The 25,573-nt window shown below is 33.8% G+C and overlaps 1 protein-coding gene across 6 annotated transcripts; it reads right to left on the reverse strand.

Annotated features, from left to right (window-relative positions):
* Positions 1-221: 221 nt before the first annotated feature.
* Positions 222-19,469, reverse strand: LOC140882464 (uncharacterized). 6 transcript variants are annotated; one of them, XR_012150221.1, is made up of 21 exons: positions 19,360-19,469; positions 18,082-18,178; positions 17,916-17,997; positions 17,511-17,588; positions 17,366-17,425; positions 17,116-17,220; positions 15,547-15,657; positions 8,778-8,819; positions 8,250-8,363; positions 7,938-8,122; positions 6,541-6,662; positions 6,352-6,461; positions 6,217-6,259; positions 5,975-6,066; positions 5,576-5,624; positions 4,061-4,131; positions 2,924-3,043; positions 2,409-2,500; positions 882-927; positions 583-677; positions 222-499 (listed from the first exon to the last, which is right to left on the reverse strand). XR_012150221.1 is itself a non-coding variant. In XM_073288485.1 (21 exons), the coding sequence occupies exons 3-21, from the start codon at positions 18,135-18,137 to the stop codon at positions 645-647; spliced, it is 1,611 nt and encodes a 536-aa protein (XP_073144586.1). In that variant the 5' UTR covers positions 18,138-18,141; positions 18,237-18,380; positions 19,360-19,446; the 3' UTR covers positions 222-644. The 6 variants fall into 6 exon arrangements, 5 of the variants coding, with proteins under 5 accessions (XP_073144586.1, XP_073144583.1, XP_073144585.1 ...); XM_073288485.1 differs by adding an exon at positions 18,237-18,380 and having other exon boundaries at positions 222-677; positions 18,082-18,141; positions 19,360-19,446; XM_073288482.1 differs by having other exon boundaries at positions 222-677.
* Between the last annotated feature and the right edge of the window lie 6,104 nt (positions 19,470-25,573).

A 25,573-nucleotide genomic window follows, 5' to 3' on the forward strand; every position in this document is an offset into this window, starting at 1 on the left:
AGTAATATTGATGCAATTTCCCCATCTTTAAGTAGATAAGGGTTGTCTTGGGACTAGTTTAAGTTCATTTCATCTTGGTCCCAATAATTCTTATGCAACAATTCTAATAGATAAAGTTTGGAATATATTCACCCACTTTATTTTAGAAAGCGATGTTTTGTGACCACGATTTCTAGTAGTTAAACTAAACATAACGTGAAGGGGAAAAAACACACGAAAAATAAAAAATAATATGTATTATATTTTCTCTAATATAGCAAGAGGTCATGAATTTCGGACCTTCCACAAACAAGAAAAGTTTGTCAAAAAAATATGAACCTGTACAGTTACATTATTACAACAACATGAAAAGAATAAAAAAAAAGTATTTATTTCTGAATTATAAAACACACACTGCATTCCCCTATTGCAACAAAAAATAAAATAAAATCAAGAATGGCCGTAAGCACTGCTTCCATCTATGCAGCTAATCTTCCACTACACCACAGTATCAAGTCTTCTACAATAGTGAATATTCGTCAGTGTCTCATTTACAGACGGGGAATCCGCGATACATCTCGCAATAGGAAAGAATGGCGAAACCTTGGACAGTGTAACAGAGAATTTGACAACAAACGTAAAGTTCTGTACGTAAAGCATACGGATCATGCCTTAACCTTCCTGTTTTCATCCAAAGCCTGCTCCAGTTGAAAAAAAATTAAATGAAAATCATGTCGAACATTCAAATTCAAGCACGAAACACCTCATAGTAGTATCTGCATCTACAGCGTTAAGGTATTCAGACAAGTATCAATGACTAATATGAAAATGCGGATTACGTTCCTTATCACTAATTCTTTTCACACTCGTGGGGTACAAAATATTTAGACATGAAAGATTACCTTGCTCTGGAAAATTCTCATAGTCAGCACAACTTTCTCTCGCATTCTACATGAAACATATGGATCAGTTCTCGTCAGAGATCACGACACACTTGAACAGAATTATGTTCTATAAATTCAGAAACCTTTCTTTCAAAAGAAGTACAGTGAACGATACTAAATGATTTTCCAATACTGGGAAAAAAGTAAAATTAAAAATACAGGTGTGCATAGAGGAGCAATGAAGGTATTGAACCTACTTCTTGACTGTTTTCAAGTCCAAAATGACAAGGTAAAGTTAGAAGCAAAGGACAAAGCACAACCATCTACCAAAATTGATATCCTATACAACTTGTTTCTAGTGTAGGTATGGATTCTCGATTTATTTACTACCAGATGAGAAGCAATGCAACAAATTCCTGCATAAAAAATTGACATTTAAGGGCGTGTTTGATATGCAAGATTGGATCAATAATCCAATCTCATCTAATCTTATGTTTGGTTTCATTAATTATTTATCCTACATCGATCAAATTACTAATTATTTATCTAATATCAATCATATCATTAATAAAAAATTACAATATTACCCGCAAATATCTTCTTTTATTTATATTTATTAATCATTAAAAAGGTTCAAAATGGAATTTAGCATTTTATCTTAAATTTAATCATTCAAACCAAATATATTATTATTTATCAATTAATATTCAACATCCAATTCAAAAATATTAATAATCATACAATTTTTATAATATCTAATCTTATGTATCAAACCAAACGAAACTGGCATATGCATGTTGCATGGGAGTGGGTAACTATAACCCGGTCATTTTCAATAACAATCCTATGAAAGTGAAGCTCAGAGCAAGAAACCAAAATATAATCATATGAGCATTAAAATCAGGATGACCAATAAGCAGCAAAAAATTCATCTTTAGTCAAGTAAACTATTAAATGAGTCAGGACCACGTGATCTTCAGGTTTCAAGTTTCAAAAATTCCCAATATAAGAAAAACTATTTTATTATTGAAAACAACATAATGTTCCTGTAACTAATCAAAATTTTGTATCGGAGTCACAAAATTTTTAAAATTCGCACCTTTAAGATGCCAGTTTGAAAACCGACCATCTTAATCAGTTCTTTTCCTTTTGTTTTAGTTCTACAACAATATCCCCTTTCTTCCGATTAGAAGGAAACTAGAAGAAAATTCCACGTAGTTCACTTGGGCCACGTGAATAACAGGATGAACTACCTCGCCTCAACTCATTCAGTAAAATGAGGTAATGAATAGGAGCATCCAATGAATGCCCCTCATCATCTCCATCCAATACGAACTACGAGATCAAAAACCACCTCCCAGAATGAAAACACCATCGAACAGGACAGAACACACGTATTTGTTGATTATACCACATTGTTACATAAACAAATGAATAGGAGCTGCTTAAGAAATAGAATGCTAGGACCACTCCAAGATGTAAAGCTGTTATCATATGAAGCAGGTTTGAGCAGATATTTCATTTTTAAGTGAAACAGAGCATTACCGGATGTCATCATTACTTGTGCTAAAGGGATATGATGAGCCATTTGCGCATTTCAAAACAAATTGTGTTGAGGGTCCACTTGGTATTTTGATCTGCGAACAGATGTGAAGAAGAAAAAGAAAACAATGAAAAAAATGCAGTCTAACAGGCTTCATTAACGAATCTACCCACTGAATAGTAACAGGAGATGAGTCAGTCCATGTCCGTTATTAAGAAAGTCCCCAACTTGATAAAAATATAATTATTGTTCTTTCTACATCTATAAGTTTTACTGTGTTACTAATCAGTGTGCAGTAATCTACCTGACCAAGTTTGTAGTAAGAAGAAAGAAAACAAACACAAAATATGCAACTGTATATTTTCCAGTTACACAGTTACTCAGTTGATAGATCAAATTGTATTAATGTTTAACTTCTACATATGTCCTATTAGGAACATGAATAAATCAATCTAAATAATTTATAACCGCAGTTCATAATCTTAGATGGCTTCAGGTGATATAAACAAGAGCATACCAATACTTCTTCAGAATATTTCTCCACAATCACAGCAGCCTGCGTTCTCTCAACCTTAACCTGAAAGCCTGACCGCCTCAAATATAGAGTAGCATGCTCCCAGTTCTCTGAGGAATCTAACTGTTCAACATTTAGAAGTCTATGATCAGTTCAAAAAACAGAAACCTAAAATTAGCGAGTACGAGGAAACCAGATGTGGACTTGTGAAAGGTTTTTGCATGAAATGATCAAGAACATCATTTTGAAAGAGATTCAAAAACCTGAAATCTTAAAAGTATTTGAATGGCAGGCTACAAGGAAATTGGAAGTAGATTTGTAAAAATAGAGCTTTACATGAAATTGTTGAGTTTAAAAATACATCAAGCTCAGATGGTAGGTTATTTCAATATGTGTGTCATTTCAGATAATCTACACTTTAATGATTGGAACCTCATTCTAACAAATATGTTATAATATCCCAAAACATACTATGTAGTTTTTCATAGTTACAATAACTTTGAAAATCAACAAAATATATTTAATCAGATACTTGAGGTTTTTGTTGCAAATTTTAGACTCAAGTTGGAAACTTACTACTTAGTTAAGATTTTGAAATCTAGGTTGGGATGTACTCTGTATTGTTTCAGTTTGGCTTGCATGAACCATGCATGCACGAGGCATCTGTTCACAGGTCAGTAAGCATGTTGTGGCCCCACAAACGTGTCCACAGAGGTGGACACGAGTCGGTCATGGTGCTTTATGAGTTGGGCCATTTGTTAAACAAAGACAGTACACATGCACGTGCATGGGTCCCAGTTGCAAGACAGTGGGACTCTGGGTTATACACATACTGGGCATGGATATTGCCATAGGTCCATGGTTGTGATTTTTAGTTGTGCAGGGACCTGGATGATTAAAACATGCCTTGAGCACCGTTTGAACCACCGTCTGTCACTCTTTTTATCATGAAGATTTGTATATTTATCATGAGGTGAGACCAATTCTATTAGGAAGTTTGATGAGAAGCCTGAACTCTGAAAGCACAAGAATATGATGCACAATCATCTTAAACCAACGTTCATAGCAGGAAAAAGATCCGATCCCACATCAGAGCAAAGCACATTGAATTTATATTCATCAAGAAACTCAGTAACTTACAAGAATCATGACAAGAAATTTTGCTTGGCCTTTAGCAATATATGAATCAATCTCCTCTTGCATCTCTTCATCTGCATTCGTTTATCACACTCAATAGAAACATACCGGCAGAAAAAATACCATTAATGAGTATAGCTATTCATACAAGTGGCAACGACATCTCCTTTCTCACCTTGCAAACCAAGATTTTGGTTTCTTACATTATTTATAACTTTTTTGGGTGTGGCAGAACAGGATGGGGATATATTTTATAGTATTTAAGTTGGTTTCAAATGAAAAGGGTGGCCTTCATTTACCTAGGTATTTGTCAAGCAGTTACCTTGTCTTAAAATCTAATTGCAACCTATTCTATTCACACACAAGTTAGCATACACATAAATCTTAACTTCATATCACAAATCAGAAGAATTACTTTAAAACTCAGCAGGTGAACAAGCTTCTGAAACATCTTATCAAATGCAAAATTTTCTTTGATTTAATTAACTTTATATCATGACTAGATAAGAACCTAAAGTTCGCACATCTATCTGTCATAGACTCCTAAAAAATTGATGGCGGCTGAAAATGAAGATAATTTGCAAATAGTTTCCGACATAACATCAGACAAAAGATGATAGAAATACATACATAAATTAGCTCATCTAAATTCAAACATCTAAGATTGACTAAAATGATGCAAGAAAGAATATTTTTTCCCACACCATATCTTCGAAGTTTAATTATCTATATGGAATCTTCTTCTGGTTATAGAAATTGGAAGTGCTCATTCCTGTAGTTTCACTTATTCACAGAGGACAAGCTCCCTAGAAAGATCAAACGACTCCATAGAATAGATAGGATAAGGTGCCCATATATATATTTTTTAATCAGAAACGATAATATTTTATAAATAAAGGATTTGATGTTTGGATGTATTCTTTTGGTGCACTATGTAATTCAGCTGATATATTGTATTTTAGTTAGTCTTGACCTAGTTCCCTTTGCATGCACATCGCTTTTTGGTGATAAATAAGGCCAAATTTGCTTTTTCTTTTTTAAGGGAAAAAAGTGATTGCTTATTTAAGTACACGAGATAAAGAGAGAAAGGGTGGATGCAATACAACTAGAATGTGAAATATGAATAAGGACTAGAGAAATTCCAAATGGGAAGACAATAAAAGTTTAATCTCTTGAATAAATGCTAAGATCCAAGTTCAGAAAACACAGGCCAACCAAAGGATCAAAACCAGCCTAACTTAGGAAGAATAAGATGATTTGAATATTATAGCTGAAGAATAAAGGAATCCAGACTCCAGTAGTGTAATAGAAGTATGCATGAATCTCACTAGTAAAGAGGTTAGATTTTAGTTGAATCGAATCATATAGGAAGCACAACTCAACATTTCAAATTTCAGCGAAAGAAAGTAAACCACCAATCCAATGCACCTGGCTGTGAAATTGCTATCATTGATCACCAGAGATTCAAGATTTCAAGCACAAATTTGAGGTGTCTTATTTCAATACCATTCCACTCACCACATGTTATTTTGTTGTGATCATTTGCGAAAATCCTGACAAGTTCACCCTGAAAATCACATAAATTGAATCACCAATGTGCCACAAAACTCGATAACAAATAACACCAACTATTGATTCCACAGAAGTCCATGATTCATTGGGCAGTATATATTACCATGATCCATATTTCTTTATTTGCTGTGCTGATAATTGGAAGAAGAAATAATTTAATTTTTCATTTTAAATTTGGAGCATCAACCTCGACCATCTCGGAATTTGGTGCAGGGTAAAGAAAAAAGGACCATTAAGTAGTTCAAGGTGTGGAATCCACAAGGGTTAGATAAGAAAGGCGTGATTTCAAGCTCCCCATGGGTCAAACAGCGACTAATAGACCTTTGAAGTGACTTATTAAAGTACCTGTCGTCCTTGGTCGTCCATCGGTATGCACTCAACAGCTATAAGTTTATCAACATCATCAGCTGTCACTATGTAATCGGGATTGGTGGCACCTGTTACATAAGAAAATGAAAAAGGAAAAAAGACGATTTCCTAAGCAAATCCAGTACAACTTTTAATCAACACTATCTTTCACACGCATCACAAAATAGACAATTACTGACAACTAATGTCACAAAATGAAAAACCGTTTAGATTATTACCCTCAATATACTGTCTTGTGCCATCTGGATAATGACGAACCCACTGATACATCAATAGCCACAAAAAATTCATATAATAAAACCAAAAAATTCATATAATAATGTAGCAACTAATTATTATACAATCGGTCATACCTGAAACATACAGAGTGAAGTTCCACGTACAGGGAATCCACAGCCTAAGAGTTTGCATCCTGGTTTAGCATCCCCATTAATTTGAAAGTTCTCTATTCCGGGACCTTCCTCTGGGGGGGTAGAATTTCATTACAGGTCAGATAAAAGAAAGCATGTCACTCTTCCACGAGTTGTAAGTCATAGGATTACCATCGGACACAAAAGAATCAACCCCATTATGTATTATTGGACCATGAGAAGTACTCTGCTCGACTCCGAAAGGATACACATTTTTGTTTAGCACGTCGTCAACAGTATGTCCTGCAAAATTTCTGTAGTTTCAATTCATCAGAACAAGAACATTTCTTTACTAAATTATATGAAAATGCCGAATTACAAGCTATATAAGTAAGAGGAATGCTCAGCTGCCCAACCATGTTTTCCCACTTGGTCCGCGACCACTAAAACCCGGTAGTGGGTTTTAGTGGTTTTTGTTTTTTTTTTTTTTGCATCACTAAAACCCACTACCGGGTTTTAGTGGTCGCGGACCAAGTGGGGAAACATGGTTGGGCAGCTGAAAATTCCTCATATAAGTAAATAAATAAGGTGTATGTGTTTATGAGATGTGTCACAAGCACAACGATGTAAACACAGAAATTTTAATTTGGAGATGCCAATGGCATGCGCGGCTTTCTGATTTTAAGCTTAAGGAACAAGAGAAGAATTGTTTGAACTCCATATTGAAAAGTAACTAAATTCGAAAATGTTGAATCACAATAATTAGGTGGAGACAGGAACCTTGGAAACACTAGATATCCCAAAATGCCACTTCTTTGCCAAAAATGAATAGATAGAAAACTCACAGTGCGTGAAAAATTAATTGGTAAACAATTTCCCATGCCCATAATTAACTATATTGTATATTATTAAGAATGACCGTATGAGATGTCACAATAACTACTTTAATATATCAGATGTGTGTGGCCAAAGATATACTTCGTGATTTTTGTTCATTACTGAAAAAAATTCACAAATATTGCACACATGGTCATGGGACGTGCACTCTGTGACTAATAACAATAACCGATTGGAACAGAATGGAGGATAGAGCAGGTGCACTAGATCGGAATGCTGTTTCGACTGGATTTAAGCCTACATGTCCTACGAGGTTACATGGAATATATATAAAATTCTTGCATTGATTACCAAGATGGTTACAATTTCTTTCCATTTCTATGGTATCCAAAGTCTATATTTCCAGAGGAAAGTATTAAATATCTTGAAAGACTTCATCGCTACATGCGACATAATAGTGTCAATCCTCAAGTCGATTATAAAGAAATAAAAAAAATAAGAAACTAAATCATAGACATGCAAACTCTCTTGCTTCACAAATCCATGACCATGATATATAGTCCAACAGAAAACGGTCACGTGAAATATGATATTTCTTAAATAATCGGAAAATATGTAATTCCAGTTAATATCGAAATATAATGGCTGGACAAATTCAAATGCGTGGAACTCTTTCTTGAAAGTTGTCCAACCAAACACACACAAGGAACAAAACTAAACCACAAAAACAATTTAGAGATTTTCAGGCCGACCTGTAAATTCCAGGAAATGTTCTTAAAGGGTTCTCAATGTTTGGAAATTGGTGCGTATCAACAGGACGCTCTAAGCTCTTGATTGGTTTTGAATCATATTCCTGGCCATATCTTGGTACGCCATCAGTTTGATCCAAAAATTTCCCATCATTATAGTGGTTATAGTTAGAAAATCCATGCATGCCCTGCAGAAGGAATATGGAAGCCAGTCAGAGCCATATTAGAGGAAACTGGTATACACGATAGCAACCTGAAGTTGGTCGAAAGAAATTATGGGGGAAATTAAAATTGTAAAATGAAATAGAAAAATACCATGGAACTGCTAGGAGGTTGGCCACTCATGGGACTTAAACCAGAAATCTCGTTACCACCAAAACCATTTCTAGTGTCATTTCCGATCATAGCGTTCACCTCTGCTAGTCTAGCCTGCATTATTTAACAGCTCGAATCAGTTTCACTGATAAAATGCTCCAGAAATGCAAACCTACACAAGTTGATGAATGCTGGATTCAAATCAACCCTCCTTCTACTTAGTTATTTAAGAGATATATATGCATGTGCTCTCGGTCCAAAGGCTTGAGAATAATTAATCATGCAGCAATTTGTTACTCTTCGCTTCCTCATTGCACTCGCCGGGAATGATAATTATTCTCAGGATATATAGTACACATGTAAATCTGCTACAAAATCCACTTGATTTATATTTGTTCATAATATTTTGTAGAGAGCAGCAAATATAACAAATAAGTAATTCTCGATAAGGAGTAAAATCTATCAGAAAATTCATCATAAACCAAATTAACAGCATGCAAGGGTGTGAAATAAATTATATAAGCTTACATGTGAAGTTCTTATCCTAAACTGTAGTCGATCGTGCAAGTTCTGCAAGAATTGAAAGAGATGGGTCACAAAATTATAGAAAATTGCACAAAATCAATTATTATCAATACTTCATATGCCAAAATAAAGCTAGTGTGTTAACCCAAAAAAACACAACATATACACTTTTTCTCAAAAATTACACAGGCACATCCATGAAAAATTCACAGTTATTTCAGCACACATGGGGTTCTCTCATAGTTGAAAATTTACCAAGTTATGAGATCCCAATTCTTTTATGCCACTCTAAAAATACTAACTGTAGAGTATGGAGAATCAAATTTTATATTTTCTCATCACGTTCTGCAGAATACAAACAGTTTAAAGAGGGAGGAAAGCTTCAATCACTTCCTCGATTCAAGAACAAATGATAAAGGAAAAATCTTCATTATAGGAAATAAACTGAAAAAAAAAAAGAAAAGTAATAAGTGGAGATTAGAATAAATCTCCTTATTTTTGGAAACAATAAATCCCAGCTGATCCCTAGAAATCAAGGCAGATTTCGACACTCCCCCTCACACTAGATTGTAGATGTTGAGCAATCCTAGCTTGGAGGTAAGATCTTCAAAAGTCTTCTTGTGTAGTGCTTTGATCAAAATGTCTGCTATCTGTTGATTGGTAGGGATATATTGAAGTGATATAGTGTTATCCTCTATCTTTTCCTTGACAAAGTGACGATCAATCTCCACATGCTTTGTTCTATCATGATGTACAGAATTATAGGCTATACTGATGGCTGACATATTATCACAAAACATCTTTATGGACCCTGAAATAGGAACCCCAAGTTCATTGAGTAGCCTTTTCAACCAAATTCCCTCACAAATACCATGAGAAAGAGCTCTGAATTCTGCCTCGGCTGAGCTGCCTGACGCAACTGGTTGCTTTTTGCTCCTCCATGTAACCAAGTTATCCCATACAAAGTACACTACCCTGAAGTTGATCGCCTATCAATTATAAATCCTACCCAGTCAGCATCAGTGAATATTTCAACTTCTTTGTTTGTTGTCTTCTGGAAAAACAACCCTTGTCCCGGGTCATCTTCAAGTATCTCGGAATCCTATAAACTGCTTCCAAGTGCTTTCTGTAGGACTGTTCATGAATTGACTTACCATGCTGATGGCAAAACTAATATCTAGCCTGGTATGAGACAGATATATAAGTTTTCCAACAAGTCTTTGGTATCTCCCTTTATCTATAGGTGCACAATTGTCCTTGCTACCTAATTTGGTAGTGGCATCCATTGGGGTATCTGTTGCTTACATCCAAGCATTCTTGTTTCCTTTAAGAGGTCAATCACACACTTCCTTTGAGATACTGAAATGCCTTTCTCAGAACGAGCTACTTTCATGCCAAGAAAGTATTTGAGGTGACAAAGTCTTTGATCTCAAACTCTTTAGATAAGAAGCTTTTGAGTTTTTTGAATTACTTCCTCATGATCCCCGGTTAGGATGATGCCATCAACGTAAACAATAATAAGAATGGCTTTCTTCCCTGATGACATTTGCTTGACAAACATGGTGTGATCTCCTTGGCTCTGATTATACTCAAACTTCTTAACTGCTTGAGTGAACTTGTCAAACCACGCTCTAGGGGCATGATTGGTACGAAGGAATGAGATGAGAATGGAACGAGCATTCACATCTCATTTTCCATATTATTATATAATTATTTTACTATTATATGTAATAATTATTATCACATATAATAATTATTATCACGTATAACTCATTATTAGTATTATGATTTATTTATTTATTTATTTATCTATCATCATTATTGTTTATAAAATATTAATTAAAAAATTATTATTTATTTATTTATTATTATTATTATAAAAAATATATTATATTATTTATTATTATTATAACTAATATTAATAAAAATAATAATTATTATATTATATTTTTATTATTATAATAATTATTTATTTTTATTATTATAAAAATTTATTATTATATAAAAAATATTCTTATTAATATATAAGTTAAATTAAACTAAAATCAATAATTTTATAATATTATTAATTTATTATTTAATAATAATAACAATACCAACAACAACAACAACAACAACAACAACAAGAAAAATAATAATAAAAATAATAATAATAAAAATAATAATAATAATAATAATAATAATAAAAATAATAATAATAATAAGAATAATAATAAGAACAACAATAACAACAACAACAACAACAACAACAACAAATCATTGGAATGGAATATAAGTATCATTCCATTCTCATTCTTATTTCATTCCAAAGTTGATTTCATTCATAACTTATTCCATTCTAATGTACCAATCATGTCCTAGCTGACTGTTTGAGACCATATAATGATTTCTTAAGTTTGCAGGTTTTGTTGGTATTGACAGGAGTGTCAAATCCAGGAGATATTTCCATGTACACTTCTTCTTCAAGATCACCATTAAGAAATGCCTTTTTTACGTCCAGTTGATAGTGCGTCAAGATTTGAGGCCAATGAGAGTACTACTCAAGTGTATTAAGTTTAGCCACAGGTGCAAAAGTTTCCTGGTAATCAATTTCATAAGATTGTGTGAATCCCTTGGCCACTACACGAGCTTTAAATTTGTTGATACTACCATCTGAGTTGTGTTTGACAATGAAAATCCACTTGCAACCCACCGTCCTTTTTCCTTCTGTAAATCAGATATCATCCAAGTTTTGTTCTTTTCTAGTGCTTGGATTTCTTCCAAAATAGCCTTCTTCCATTCTGGTATGTTACGGGCTTCATTGACTGAACTGGGAACCTGAATGCTGTCCAGATTACTAACAAACCTGCTGATTGGGTGACAATTTCCCATAGGAGATAAAATTACAAATAGGATGGTTGGTACATGACCGAGTGCTAGGCAATCGGTCTATCATCAATAATTTCTTCAACTTGCTCAAAACAAATATTACATGGTGAATTTTGAGATTCCAGAATCATATTGGACTCATGACAGTGATTGGTTGGCTGCATTCCTTCCCTTTTGACAGACTTGTTCCTCCTAGTATAGACACGTAACTCACTAGTCTCCACAGGTTGTGTTGGAACAGAACACTGTAGGTTTTGGATATCAGTTTTAGGCTGAATGGTGTGGGTTTCAGACTGATCATCTTGTTTAGAGCAAGGATTTTGGCTTGTTTGTGTTTGGGTTGACTCAAACATGCAAGTATGACCATAGAAAGTGTCCAAACTATTGATATCGCAAAGCTCTAGCCCACAGCCCACTCGTAAAAGTACAATGAATCAACATGTAGTCCCGTGTCTCCCTCTCTATCCGACACAGCACAAACCAACTTGGGCACGGAGCACATGTGGGCTACCTCTTTTGCATCATCTCCGAAGTCGGCACCTTGCCCAACACGGCGGTCCACGAAAATACTTGGACCTTTGTTGGGACCGGAACCTTCCAGATAACATTGAAAAAGGAAAAAAAAAATGGGAAAGCTACTACTCGGAAAGAATGACTCGAAGAAGGACTTGACTGAAAAGAGACCTGAAGGATCCCCATCCCACAATCTGATACCGTCTACCCATTCAATCAACCTTATTCTGTCTAAGAAGGGTACTCGAACATAGCAAAATAAGAAATAGGCATATTGTGGAGTGTAGACCGATGAATCTGAAATAAAGACGGATACAAATCCCGAAAGGAAGAATCCCCCAACCTATCCACCCAAAACCTGACCTTAACCACTGTCCTCACTAATTGGTGAAAAACCGAGTAAGATCTAGAAATAAATTTCCATGGACACCTGAAATTAACATTCCTTGCTAAACCAGCATCCGATCCATTCTCTTGTAACCCGTATTTACTCATTATGATCCTTCTCCACAACGGTTCGTCCTCGACATAAAACCTCCACCATCATTTCCCCAACAATGCCCTATTCCTCGAACAGATGTTCCCAATTCCCAACCCCCCTCTATCTTTGGGCTTGCACACCTGCTCCCAAGCGACCAAATGACAATGTTTGTCGCCATCAGCCCCATCCCAAAGGAAATCCTTCATAACCTTCTCCATCGCCTCTGCTATGCCCTTTGGTACCCGGAAAAGAGACAAGAAATGCATCGGTAAAGCGTTAGCAATCAATGTTTAACCTCCCTCCTCTTGACAAAAATGCTTTCTTCCAACTTGCCAACTTCTTTGACAGCTTAGTCAAGATCGGTTCCAAAAACGAGATTTTTAGTGGATTCCATCCTAATGGTACCCCAAATACTTGCCAATTCTCCCTACTGCAACCAATTTGCCGGGCTAACTCTTCCACTTCTTCCTCTTCGCAATTGATACCCAACAAAGCATTCTTCTTTAAATTGATTTTTAAGCCTGACATGTTGCAAAAAGATCTGACAATAACTATCAAAATCCGCAAGTGGCCCTCTCTCTTGACAAAAAATAGTGTATCGTCTGCAAATTAAATATGAGATATCTCTACTTTATCTCTACCTACCTCCAATCCCCGTATGAGATCCATGGTCTTAGCCTTATCATTCAATCTCCCCAACACATATACCACCAAATTAAACAAAAAAGATGACAACGGATCCCCTTGTCTGAGCCCTTTCTATCCTCGAAATTTACCCCTTGGTCTCCCATTAATCATAACCGAAAATGACACATTCAAAACACAGATTTTGATCCATCTCCTCCATCTCTCACCAAACCCCTTCTTCATTAGAACAAAACCTAGAAAATTCCAATCCACATTATTGTAAGCCTTTTTCCAAAATCAACCTTGAAAACCCACCATTTCTGCTTTTTCAACCTCCCCTCTACCACTATCTCATTCGCAATGAGACAACAATCAAGAATTTGTCTCCTGTCAATAAAGGCATTATGAGACTCTGCTATTGTGTATGACAAGAGTTTCTTCAACCCTACGGATAGAACCTTAGCTATGATCTTGTGCATACTAGTGGTGCAACTGCAACTAATGTGCCTAAAATCTTTAACCTTGATCGAATCTTGCTTCTTCGGTATCAAACAAATATATGTCTCATTAGTTATTCCATTGATGACGCCCTTTTCAAAAAATTCATTGAAAACCTTCGTTAGGTCTCCTTTGACAATATCCCAACATTCCTAAAATGCAATTGTAAATCCATCCGGTCTCAGAGCTTTACAACCATCACACTCAAGCACTGCTTTCTTGACCTCATCATCTGAAAAAGGTTTTTCCAGCTCTAGTCTCAACTCACCATCAATAGGGCAGCACTCCAATCCTTCAATACCACAACCTCTTCTTCAATACCCCAGCCCCTCAAAATAATGGCCACTAAACAAGGTCATAGTGTTGTGACTGAATGGACGGGTCCATCAAAATGAAAGATATTGAGGACTCTGCAGCCCTAAAAAAATTCATTGAAACAAGATCTATGATTTTTTATTCGTCTGAGAGTAGAGTATGATCAAGTTTGTGTTCAGATTTTTTAATTGTCCAGGTTTTATAAGTTCAACGATAGTACCAAGTGTTCTTGAATCAGTAGAAAGATGATTTCAATGGCTACAACATTTTTTTTTTTTGATAAGAAACATATATAATATTAAAACTTAGTAATAGTTACATAGGAAGGTGGACCAGTGATCCACTATATTCACTATACAAGATCTAGAAAAGTACTATTTGAAAACCAAACTCCAATACCTATACAACTCTGAAACTGAAAACGATTCGAAGAGAGGTGAATTATGTAACCAAGCTGCTACTCTCAACTTAATCTTATCCCAAATCTCTTCCCTCGAAACCTTTCTTCCTCAAATCTCCTATTTCAATGGCTACAACATTGAAGAAGATGTTAAGTTTATATTCTTTTAAACATCCGGGTTAAATTAAGTTACAATTAAAAGTTGTACAAGAGGAATACAATATGACCATACTTGAGTAACTTGATTGTATATTTCCAAATACTTCGTCAAATTGCAGAGTAAAATTCGAGAATTTAAGTCATAATTATCTACAACTTTTATTTAATAGCAAGATTAAAAATTCGATGGTAATAAAAAATGGAGAACAAGACGACACAAGTACGTGTCACCCATGAAGACTCTGGAAAATTATTTGTGTAATTACTATTTTAGTTTGTTGTTCTTTCCGCAAATTTTCCTATAAGTAGAGGTTGTATGATGATGCCTCCAATATAGCTATTGACAGTTGATCAATCTGAGTGTCAGAATTTTAAAGAATCTTTTTGTACCCTAAACAAATTTGGTTCATTTGCCTTTGTGAAGCAGATTTGACAAATACACAATGTCTTGTGCAGGCTCTACTAAAAAAGTGATAATATATCTCCAAGGTTTAGTCAAGTCTCATCGTATTCACAATCACTATCATAAATGGCACCAGATTCATTTGAAAAGAAATATACTGGCAATTAGCACACATTAGCTTTCGTAGAATTAATTGAAAAGATGCAAATTGTCTAGAGTTTTATATGGATAAAAAAAAAACATGAATATAGCAACTGAAGAATAGTTTTGCACTGGTTAATATATTAGGCATTTAGCATGAAAGAAAAAGAAGAATAGTTGAAAAGACAACAACAGATCCAAGTAATGCAACTCTCCCGCTCAGGTTTCTTAAATCAGGAACTTACCCAAATAGCTCACTTGTGCACAAAAACATATCACAAAGTTCATGAAATATATCTCCGACATCTTGATTTAATGAAACACGAATATAGCATCAAAAGACTACCGAGTGACACAAAGTCCACACCTTTATGCTGTTGGACAGGGCAGAGGCATTGGTGACATGAGGCCACGCGCCATATTCAGCCAATATTCCAATCATAGCTGAAGTAAAGACATGTCTCTCATCTTCTGTGGCCTGTAGCACATATAAATGTTGAAATGATGAAACATATATAGAGACAAGGTGGGAAACAAAGGGGAACGTCGGAGCTGCGGAAAGGGATATTGACTCAAAAAGTACATAATCAGTTTTAATGCTTCAGCAGTAGATTGAGAAAAAATATGGGCTAAATCCAGGAAGCTGTAAGCTCATTCAAGGTTAACTATTGATCTTTCAATTTGACAAACAGGAAGCAGAAGTTAAACTGTTAGACAATTTTATTAGTTTGTAACCCAAGATCTCAGGGTAGAACTGCTTGGTTTAAATCCAAAGCAACTACGTATAAAATTTTGGCATTAATTACTGGGGATCCTGTACAAATGAAAAGCTCTGAACTTGTATCAACTGTCAATCGTATTCGTTGACTATTTGAACTTTTCAATTTGCACTAACAAGAGGAATCTTCAAGGGCAGAGGAAGGCTTAGCCACATTAGTCAGTTTTTTTGACATCATAATTCGAGCATTTCTAGTATTGACATTTTCATCTCACGGCCTTTTCCAACCAACCGAGGAATAAATAATGAATTGTCTACCAACTTGAGACCAACAGATTAGAATCCCGATTTTCCATATTTATTCAGGATGAACAACAAATACATCCCTGTGTTCATTCAGATATGCAGGAAAACCTTGCGAAAAATCAATAAGTCAAAATTCTCTGTGTTCTTTAATTGAAAAATGAAATCCCTGGTGAGGAATTATTTGTGTTATTCGTGTGCTTTTTAACTGCATTTACATTAAATGGCCGCCAAATTAGTTATCAAAGTTGAAAACGGCAATCTAACTATCATATAAAAATAATTATATTTCTTTTCTTGCACATTTTATACATCATCCAAATATTTTTTACGAAGAGCTTGAGCTAAAATGGCAGTATTTTAAAGAAAATGGGAGTTTTAGTTCATTGATTTTCACAGGGGTTTTAACCTCTCTGAAATAACAAAGGTATCTCTTTGCAATTTACCCTATTTTTTCACTTAGTTTTTTCTCTCTTATAATGATCCAGTCAATCATTAGATTAGAATGTAAAAGTTTGCATGAGACATGAACAGGTCAGAGGATTGCAAACTACTGAAGTTTTATGCTCATAAGCATATGATTGAAATAAACTCCTCTTGGCTAAAAGGGACTTTATGTTTTGGAAAGTAACTTTATTGATTCATTTGCTTATGACTTTCTGTTTCACTCTTGGAGCATGAAGTTTGCTATCTAGTATCTAAAGAATAGACAAAAGATATCTCGTGAATTTTGGATGCTTCCAAACCCCTTATACCATTAACTATAGTCTTTACATACAGTTACGCCTAAAAAAAGATACCTGCATACTTTAGAGTCTGGCTGTATATTATATTTGTTTCGCAACAAAGGTGAAGGCTAGTTGTCATAGGAAAAGCCAAAAGGAGTGCAAATTAGATGTCCAAACAATGGTTTACCTTTAACTCGCTAAGCAAGTTTAAATTCACTTCAAGATCTCCTTTCCTACGGGCCAACTCATGTGAAGCAGTCGTGATAGCTTCATTTTGCTTTTCATCTAGAGCCTTCGACCAACAAAGAAGAAGACGGAACAAGAATAAGCTTCAGGGATAAGGTTTCCCAGCAGTAACAACAAAGTCGTTAATATAATGTGTAAATGAAGTAAAAGTAATAAATGGGAAAACCGATCAAATACATAAATATACGAACCAATCGCAACTCAGAAAATTTCCTCTCAAGTGAGTACTTTTCATTCAAAAGATGTGATTCCTAAAATGACATACAAAAGGTCATGAGTTCCAGAAAGAGTCCTTCAACTATGAGACACGATATGTCCCGAATGGATATGCCTTACCGTCATACTGGCCAGAGCAATTTGTTCCCGAAGATACATAATTTCCTTCTCTTGAGCTGTAGCACGTGCATGAAGTTCCTGATGATATGCTGAATCAGGACAGGAGAAGAAGGGTACATCCAAATACAAGGAAACGCAAATCCATAAGGTTGCACATGGATTCGAGAATTTCTCTTTCAGAAAATGATTTGAAATTTGTTTCAGATTACCCCGATTTAGGATGATTTGAAATCCATTAAAAATGGGCTCATAAGTTCAAATTATCACGGAAGGAACTGAAAATCGAAATCTACATGACTCAACAATATCCAAACTAAACCCTTAACCCAAACATATTCTAACGGAAACCAGAGATATTACAAGGATAAGTTATAAACAAGTCACATGTAAATTAAATCTCAGTACCATGGTTTCTCGGTCTTCAGAATAATTTACACTTTCTCTCCCCGTCAGAGAATTTAATACAGAACTTCCTTCTATGCTTTTCCTGCAGAAACAAAAATGTTGTTTTATGGAAGATTGAGTCATAATAATCAACTACTCACCTCCCAAAAATAGATAAATCTATTACCTGTTTGCAGATTCCGAGCTTTGTTCCTGAATCTTGAGGTCCTTTTGGCTATTCATAGAACTGGTCCAAGAAGACATTACATTTTTTTTTATTGAAACTGTCAAAGGAACACGATAATAAAGAATTGATCATCCAGACAATCCTGCATCTCTTACACCGTGTGTGCGTGTCATGGACAACCAACCAACTGAATCAGAATTTGACTAGCTATGTCCCGGTGAGAGTATAATCAATACCACGCATTAGTACTTTCAAAACTATCAATGTGCTGATTATCTCTCCTCTCAAGAAAAGATTACCTATGGAAATATAGTAAATATAAGTCCTCTAAAAGCAGAAAGAAGGCTTTCTAAATGTTTGGTTTCACAGAAAATGCGGCTCAAAATCCTTACATGTGTCTTCTAAAGAAAATAATATTTGAGTTCGTGATGTTGCATGAAATATTATACAAGCATTTTCGAATGAAACCAAAATCTCGTATTGTGGAAACAAGTAACCTTGTCTGCATAACCAGATTCAATACATAATTAAATGCATATGTTTAATAGCTAACATTTGGCTGACACAGATAATAACCAGGGCTAGAGTAAAAAAGAAGAACCCAGTCCACACCAAGATGAAACTCGTGCAGCATGATTAAAAAGGCAATTTCGAAGATGTATAAAAATGCATTTGCTCATTGAATAATTATCAGATAAACAAACCGTATAAATGTAGGGTGTATATCAGCATGTGTTCCCATAGTAAAAAGATTTAACACCGGAGAATCAGAACCGGAAAAAACACTCGACAATAATGATTTCGCAAGAGATTACATACATCCAGATAATATACACCACAAAAAATCCAATAAATCTAACTCAATGACCAGACACAAAACGATAAAAGTCTTTAGGCCAGTTACTCTTATCAGAAATACATCCATTTAAAGCAAGTAAAAAAAGCAAGAAACATAAATCCAAAACAAATGGAACATTAAACAGCAAACGGACAAGTTAAACAACGAGCTCAAAACAAAACAAAATTCCAATTCAAGAATCAAGATTCTCTCAAGTTCAAGAAAGTTTCACCCTTAGCGTCACACCATAAGCTAATTCAGGCAAACAAACGTGGGAAAAAAACACTTTAAATGAAGCATATGATAATCAACAGCAGTAAATGAAATCCAATCACGATGAATCCATGCAATCAAGAACATATTGTACCGTATTTTCACATCCTCGAGAGAACGAGAAGAGATTCAAGAAGAAACAAATAAAATATTTCTGGGCTCTATACCTTGGTAATTTAGCTGAAGGCTATATGATTGGCATCAGAGACTTTACACCCAATAAGATCAAGAAAAATCGTCTGCGGAGAACGAAATCGGTTCGATTTTTCACAACGTTGGCTGGCATTACTATATATATACATATATGAGTCAAGTTTCTTTTTTGGTTTTTTTTTTTTGGGCGAGTTTTTACAAGAATCTAAATACTTAATTCAATTTATTTCTTTGTCAAAATTAAATTCTATAATATCCCTTTAATTTACTCTAAAATTTAAATAAATATATTGAATTTATTTATTTATTTTACTTAAGTTATATTATGGGATATTATTATCGTCTATTTATTTGCAGATGATGCTAAAAAATACATTTCGACTTTTTATTAGTTGTTAAGAAGTAAAATCGATGATACTAAAACAATCAAGAGAACTATAAATAAAAACAAAATATTTTGAAATATGAATTAAATAGTGAATCTTTTGACCATAAAAGTCACCGATAGGGAAAAAAATTTGTTGTTTAATATTAAATAAGTAGCATTAAGATTTATTAACTATTATTATAATTTTTCTGCGTTGAATTTGTAAATTTGTGGATACAATAAAGCGAATTGACAACATCAATGAAGTTTTGATATAATATTAACGTAAGATTTAAAGAAATAATATCAAAAAAAAAGATTTAAAGAAATAACTAAATTAAGGTTATTTCCAACAACTATTGGAAAAAAAAAAAAAAACCGAGTCTAGATTATAAAATATGAAAGGTAAATAACACCCTTTGTTTTTTTTATTTTTATTTGTTTGGATCCAACAGCATTTCGTTATGTAAACAAATTTAGTGATTTTGTCTATAAGGGCATGTTTGATAGGGATGATTAACTCATGATTAGCTAATTATCTTACGTTTGACTGGTTTTTAACAATACGAATGATAACTTCAAGCCCGTGATTAAAACACTGTTGATGGTTGAAATCGTGAGATAATAATCCATTGCTTCCCCAAGGTATTTGTATTCTGAGTTCTACAGTCCAACAGACTACAAGGACATTTTATCGATTTACCCTTTCTCTAGAATACCACAACAAAAAATCTTTCCTCCACCTGAGCGAATTGGAGCGGCAATTTTGTGGAGCTCGTACATCTTTCTCCTTCTCTGCTAGCCTATCGGAAATCAATACTTGTTCGAGGTTCGTCGTTGTGTATGTTATTCGACCATTGTCATCGATATTTCTAGAGATTTTTCCATTTTTGGGTTTCAATCTCAGTCTGGTAAAAATGCAAAACATGTGGCTTCATTTTCAATTTCAGTTCGTGAAGATGCAGCACGGTGTGAATCGACAGAAGAACAAGCAACATATCTGATAAAATGATTTGGGAAAAAAAATCTTTACACAAATCTATATTAGACACTATGTATGTGTCTTCATCAAATAGAAAGACTTCATCTCTGCAATTTTTTTTTTTTTTAAAAAAAACTAAATCTCTGCAATAGTTTTACTTGCCAATAATCTTCAACTTCCAGATCTACCGAAAAATGGTTCCAAACACGAGAAAAAAATTGGACAGAGGAGAGTGATTGAAGGCAAGAAGAGGGTTTTGGAATGTTACATGGGGTATTTGCATACTACGGGGTATTTTGGGAATGAGTTTGTTTTCCAACTTTTAATCCTAAACACAAAAAATCAATCAAACAATAAAATACTTTTATTTTAATTTGAGAAAATCATTACAAAAATATATTTATCCCACATTTTATCTTTACACTAATAATCTCATCACATTTACCAAACGCAGCCTAATTGTAATATGGTCAAATTTGGTAAACACCATAACAGAAAATCTACCTTATGTCTGGTGTGAGGGAGACATCCCGCAGAATTATATATGATAAATAAATTGATTATTTATAATGAAAAATAATATTTTTATGAGTATGATCGGATCAAAAATTAATCTCGTAAAACCGATCGTGAAGTGGTCTAACCGAAATTTTTGTGTCATATTTGACCGATATCATATTATATATTTCATTAGTTATTTACTTATTTACATCCTGTTCTGTCCGCGTTCATAAATGCCCCTTCTGCTTTTTCACTCTTTTCACTCTTTTCACTCTTTTCTTTTTGTCTTTTTATATTTTGTATTATATTTATATTTATGTTTATATTTATATACTAGTTGATGAGTAGCCTGTAGCACCGGTATTACTTATATTAATATGTTATAATATTTTTACGACAATTTTAGTTATAATTTTTTTTTGTCAGAGCGTATTTGAAATTATGTACATCATGAGTGTCATATTGAGAAAAATATCAAAATTGCTATAAAAAAAATACTAACTAACAAAGATGGCAGATTAATAATAAATTTTGATAAGATGAGGGACAAAATTCGGCAATAGTCAGATATATTGAATTAGAATTTCCATTTTCACGTTTTAGATATAAATTTAAAAATAGGTCGATTTAAAAAAAAAGATATAAATTAAAAAATAGGTCAAAATGTATTTTCTGGGTTTACGATATTTATAGATTAACATATATTGAAGCTTGATTTTTTTAAAAAAAAAAAAAAAAGAATAGTTTGAGTAGTAAAAAAATGCAAGCTGCCCATTTTTCAGCAATCGAGTTGACGAACATCGTTTATGATACATTGATGATAAAATAACAAACTAGATGTTAGGGAGGGACTCAAATTCGAGTTTTCAAGCATAAATATAAAATACTCAAGCTTTCTGATGATATATTGGGTGATCAACCTCGATTTGTGAAATATGCATTATATTAATGGAATGGTGTTATCAATTACATATATGAATGTACTATAAAAAATATGAGATTCAACAACACGCAATAAACATCGGTTTTTGCATGTACTTATATCTTGGTTTTGTAAATCACTTTTGATTGCTACAACCGAGAGTCTCGACCTAGTTTTCCTCTCATATATTATTTTAATTTATTGCATGAAATATTTTATTTTTCAATTGAACAAGTACACGAGTTGGGTTAACATCTTTACCTAAACGAATAAAGTCAATTTTTTCAAGTACATTACTCGGTTAGAAGACTAATTCCTGCCCGGAGAAGAATTCCAAACTATTTTATTTTCGTCTTTCTTTTTCAAATTTATTGTTGTAACAAAATGTGATATCAAAGTTCATGGAACTTTCAAAGCCCACATGTATTTATTATTTATATATTTATACTGGTTTATTGAAGTGAAGATTTTATAACAAAATTTTAAAATAAAATACTTAAAATAGGGGTAACAAAATGTGGTATCAAAGTTTTCTGTGTTTCATCCATAACATATTTTACAACAATTGAAAAAAAAAACAACATAAAAATGATTCGTTAATCATTGCATCCAAGAACTTCAACTTTATGTGTCTCTCACAAGTATATGAGATCGATGAAACAAGAGATATTGAAAGTTAAGTCTTTTTTTAGAGAAAAAGGTTAAGATAGTGATTGGGAGACCATTTAACAAGCACTTCTTAGCTTTTCATCAATAAAATTTTGGTTTTTTTTAGCATAATTTCAAAATTTTGTTGAGAAAAAGCTGAGAAGTGATTCCTATAAATTTTTCCAAACACTACTTAAGTCTTTGATGGTACAAAAGCGATTAATTTTATTTTTATTATTTTTTAATCTAGCAAAAAAAAAAGGTAGTTGAAATTTTATCGGAGTTCACTACTTTTCTGTTATAATTGATCAAAATATATTTTCATTGTAGAACCAATTTGAACAATTTAGAAGCATGAAGAAACTTTTGGGGTTTGATTTGGTTTCGAAAGATTGGAGTGTGTTGATCAATCATATTTTATTGAAAACTCGTGGAATATGTTGAAAAATCTTTGAGAAATAACGACAAATTTCATGCATTTGAATGGTTAACCAAGTGCTTATTATTTCAATGAATGTATTTGTCGTATTTATATTTGTAGAAAGAAGGTTCTCAAACTTTAAATCGATAAAATTTTATGTAATGGAAAAAAAAATAGATTGTTATATTACCAATTGGATGGACACAGAAGCTCATGTGAGAATATGGTCTTTCTTGTCAATTTTGTTAAGTGGATCTCTTACTCAATCTGATTCATTAAAAATATTATTTTTCATTATAAATATGAGTCAGGTCGATTCTTTTTATATATATATATATATTCGTAAAATCGTCTCACGAGATACTAACACTTCAAGAAAATAGTTGAACATCTTGATTACACATATTCAACGTATATTTTGAAATCAAAACAATATGAGAAGTAATATTCAAATTATTTTTTTAAATATATATCCTTATTATTTGATTACAAGTTAATTATTTTAAGCATTATATATATATGGTTTTTAAACTACTCAACATGTTTAATTTTGAAAAACTCTTTAGTCCGGAGAACAAACAAAACAAAACAAGAAACTAATGAAATTCAAATCAATTAATCCCAATTTTAATTGTCGATGTTTGGTTTTGAAAAACTCCTTAAATGGGGGGAAATTTCGAACATATTCTATCGTTTGAGGATTATGTCAAACAGTCTTGTAAATTTACATTTGTGAGACGGGTCGATACGACTTATATCTACAATGAAAAATAATATTTTTAATAGGTCGAAAATATGATATTAGTCTCAAAAACTGATCCGATGAGACTATCTCATAATAGTTTTGTGTTGTTCGAGGGCTGTGTTGGAACACGTTCTCGGATCTGTCAGATCTGATACCCATGACAGCGGAAGATTTTAAAATTTTATTTTTCAGATCTGGAACGATTCCACATCATGGGTACCAAATCCGTACGATTAAAATAAGTGCGTAAAATAAAACAAATTTAAATTTTACCTCTCAAGTCTCATCTTGAGGTTATGTACTCCAACAGATAAATCTGCTCTTCTTGTATATCCCAGGAACCGATGCCTCGATGAACTCCCGAATCAGGTCCACGAACAGAATTCTAAACCCTCTGACAGACTGCACTAGAAAGTCTATCAAAAGTTTCTACGAAGAGATTAACAGATTTGATCTGCTAAACCAGTGTGCAATTTTCGAAAATTGCAGACTGGATTTTCGAAAAAGGGAGAGGGGATTTTTGAAAACCCTAGAGAGAAAAGCTCTCTAATTTTCGAAAATTATGAAGAGTTCTATGTAATTTCTGTACTGGAATAAATTATTTATAATATGGGCTGCTGCAAAGCCCGGATGTTCAGAAATTAATATAAAATGTCACGTGACTCCAATTGATAAATCAATTTTACCAATGTGTACAGAAACCTTTTTTCCACATTTTAAGGTCAAGATAAATTTTCTGAATCCGAATTCAATTGTTTCCAAAAATGGCATCCCCATGTCATTTTAGGAAACCTCACTCCCACTATTCAACAATAAGAAGTCCTACTTCTCGTTCGCTAAATTTAACTCATTAAATTTAACTATCTCAATGGGGATTAGAAATACATTACTTGTGTGACCCTCAATGGTTTAGGGATATAGCTAGCCGTGGGCTCACAACTCCTTGTGACTCGGAACAACAATTTTCGACTAGCCCATCAAATCATGATAAGAGCGCCTAGCAACATTGCCTCATGATTCCCTAGGTATCACTGATAGTGCCTGCAAGAACCAGTGAGTTTCGGTTAGCGTACAGTACGGCCCCTTCATCCATATATCCTGACCGAATCAACAACCATTGGTATATCGAGAGTCGTTCAACATTCGATAACTATGCAATACATCTTGAAGATCAAATAGTGACATCGCATGTGCAACTAGGAAACCAGGTAACCTAAAGCACATCATTTACTTTGGTCAGAGATTTGTCACACTAATGTCTCCTCAGATCGTATAGGATATCCACGCTCGCAAGCATGTGGTGAATCCTTGACAACAAAGCATTGACTCTTATATGTGTTGTAACTGCACCCAATCTCGACACCTGATGACCCTCATGGAGTCGGTAACGAGTCAAAGTACAGTACTAGCATATAGAGTCTCCATGATGTTTCAAGTAGTAAGGACTAATGATGTACAACCAAAACCACGGAGTTATCAACTCAATTAGTGAGAACCACTTGGAAAGTCCGAATAGGGTAGTTCGATCATCCATCCAATGCATATCCATTTGCATGCTTTGAACATCTCCATGTTCCATACCAATGAAACGTGGTACTCGGCATCGCAAATGCTAGTCTCAATCTCGAGCGATCCTTATCAT

The sequence above is a fragment of the Henckelia pumila genome, chromosome 2 (genome assembly GCF_033568475.1).
Source record: "Henckelia pumila isolate YLH828 chromosome 2, ASM3356847v2, whole genome shotgun sequence".
Lineage (NCBI taxonomy): Eukaryota > Viridiplantae > Streptophyta > Magnoliopsida > Lamiales > Gesneriaceae > Henckelia > Henckelia pumila.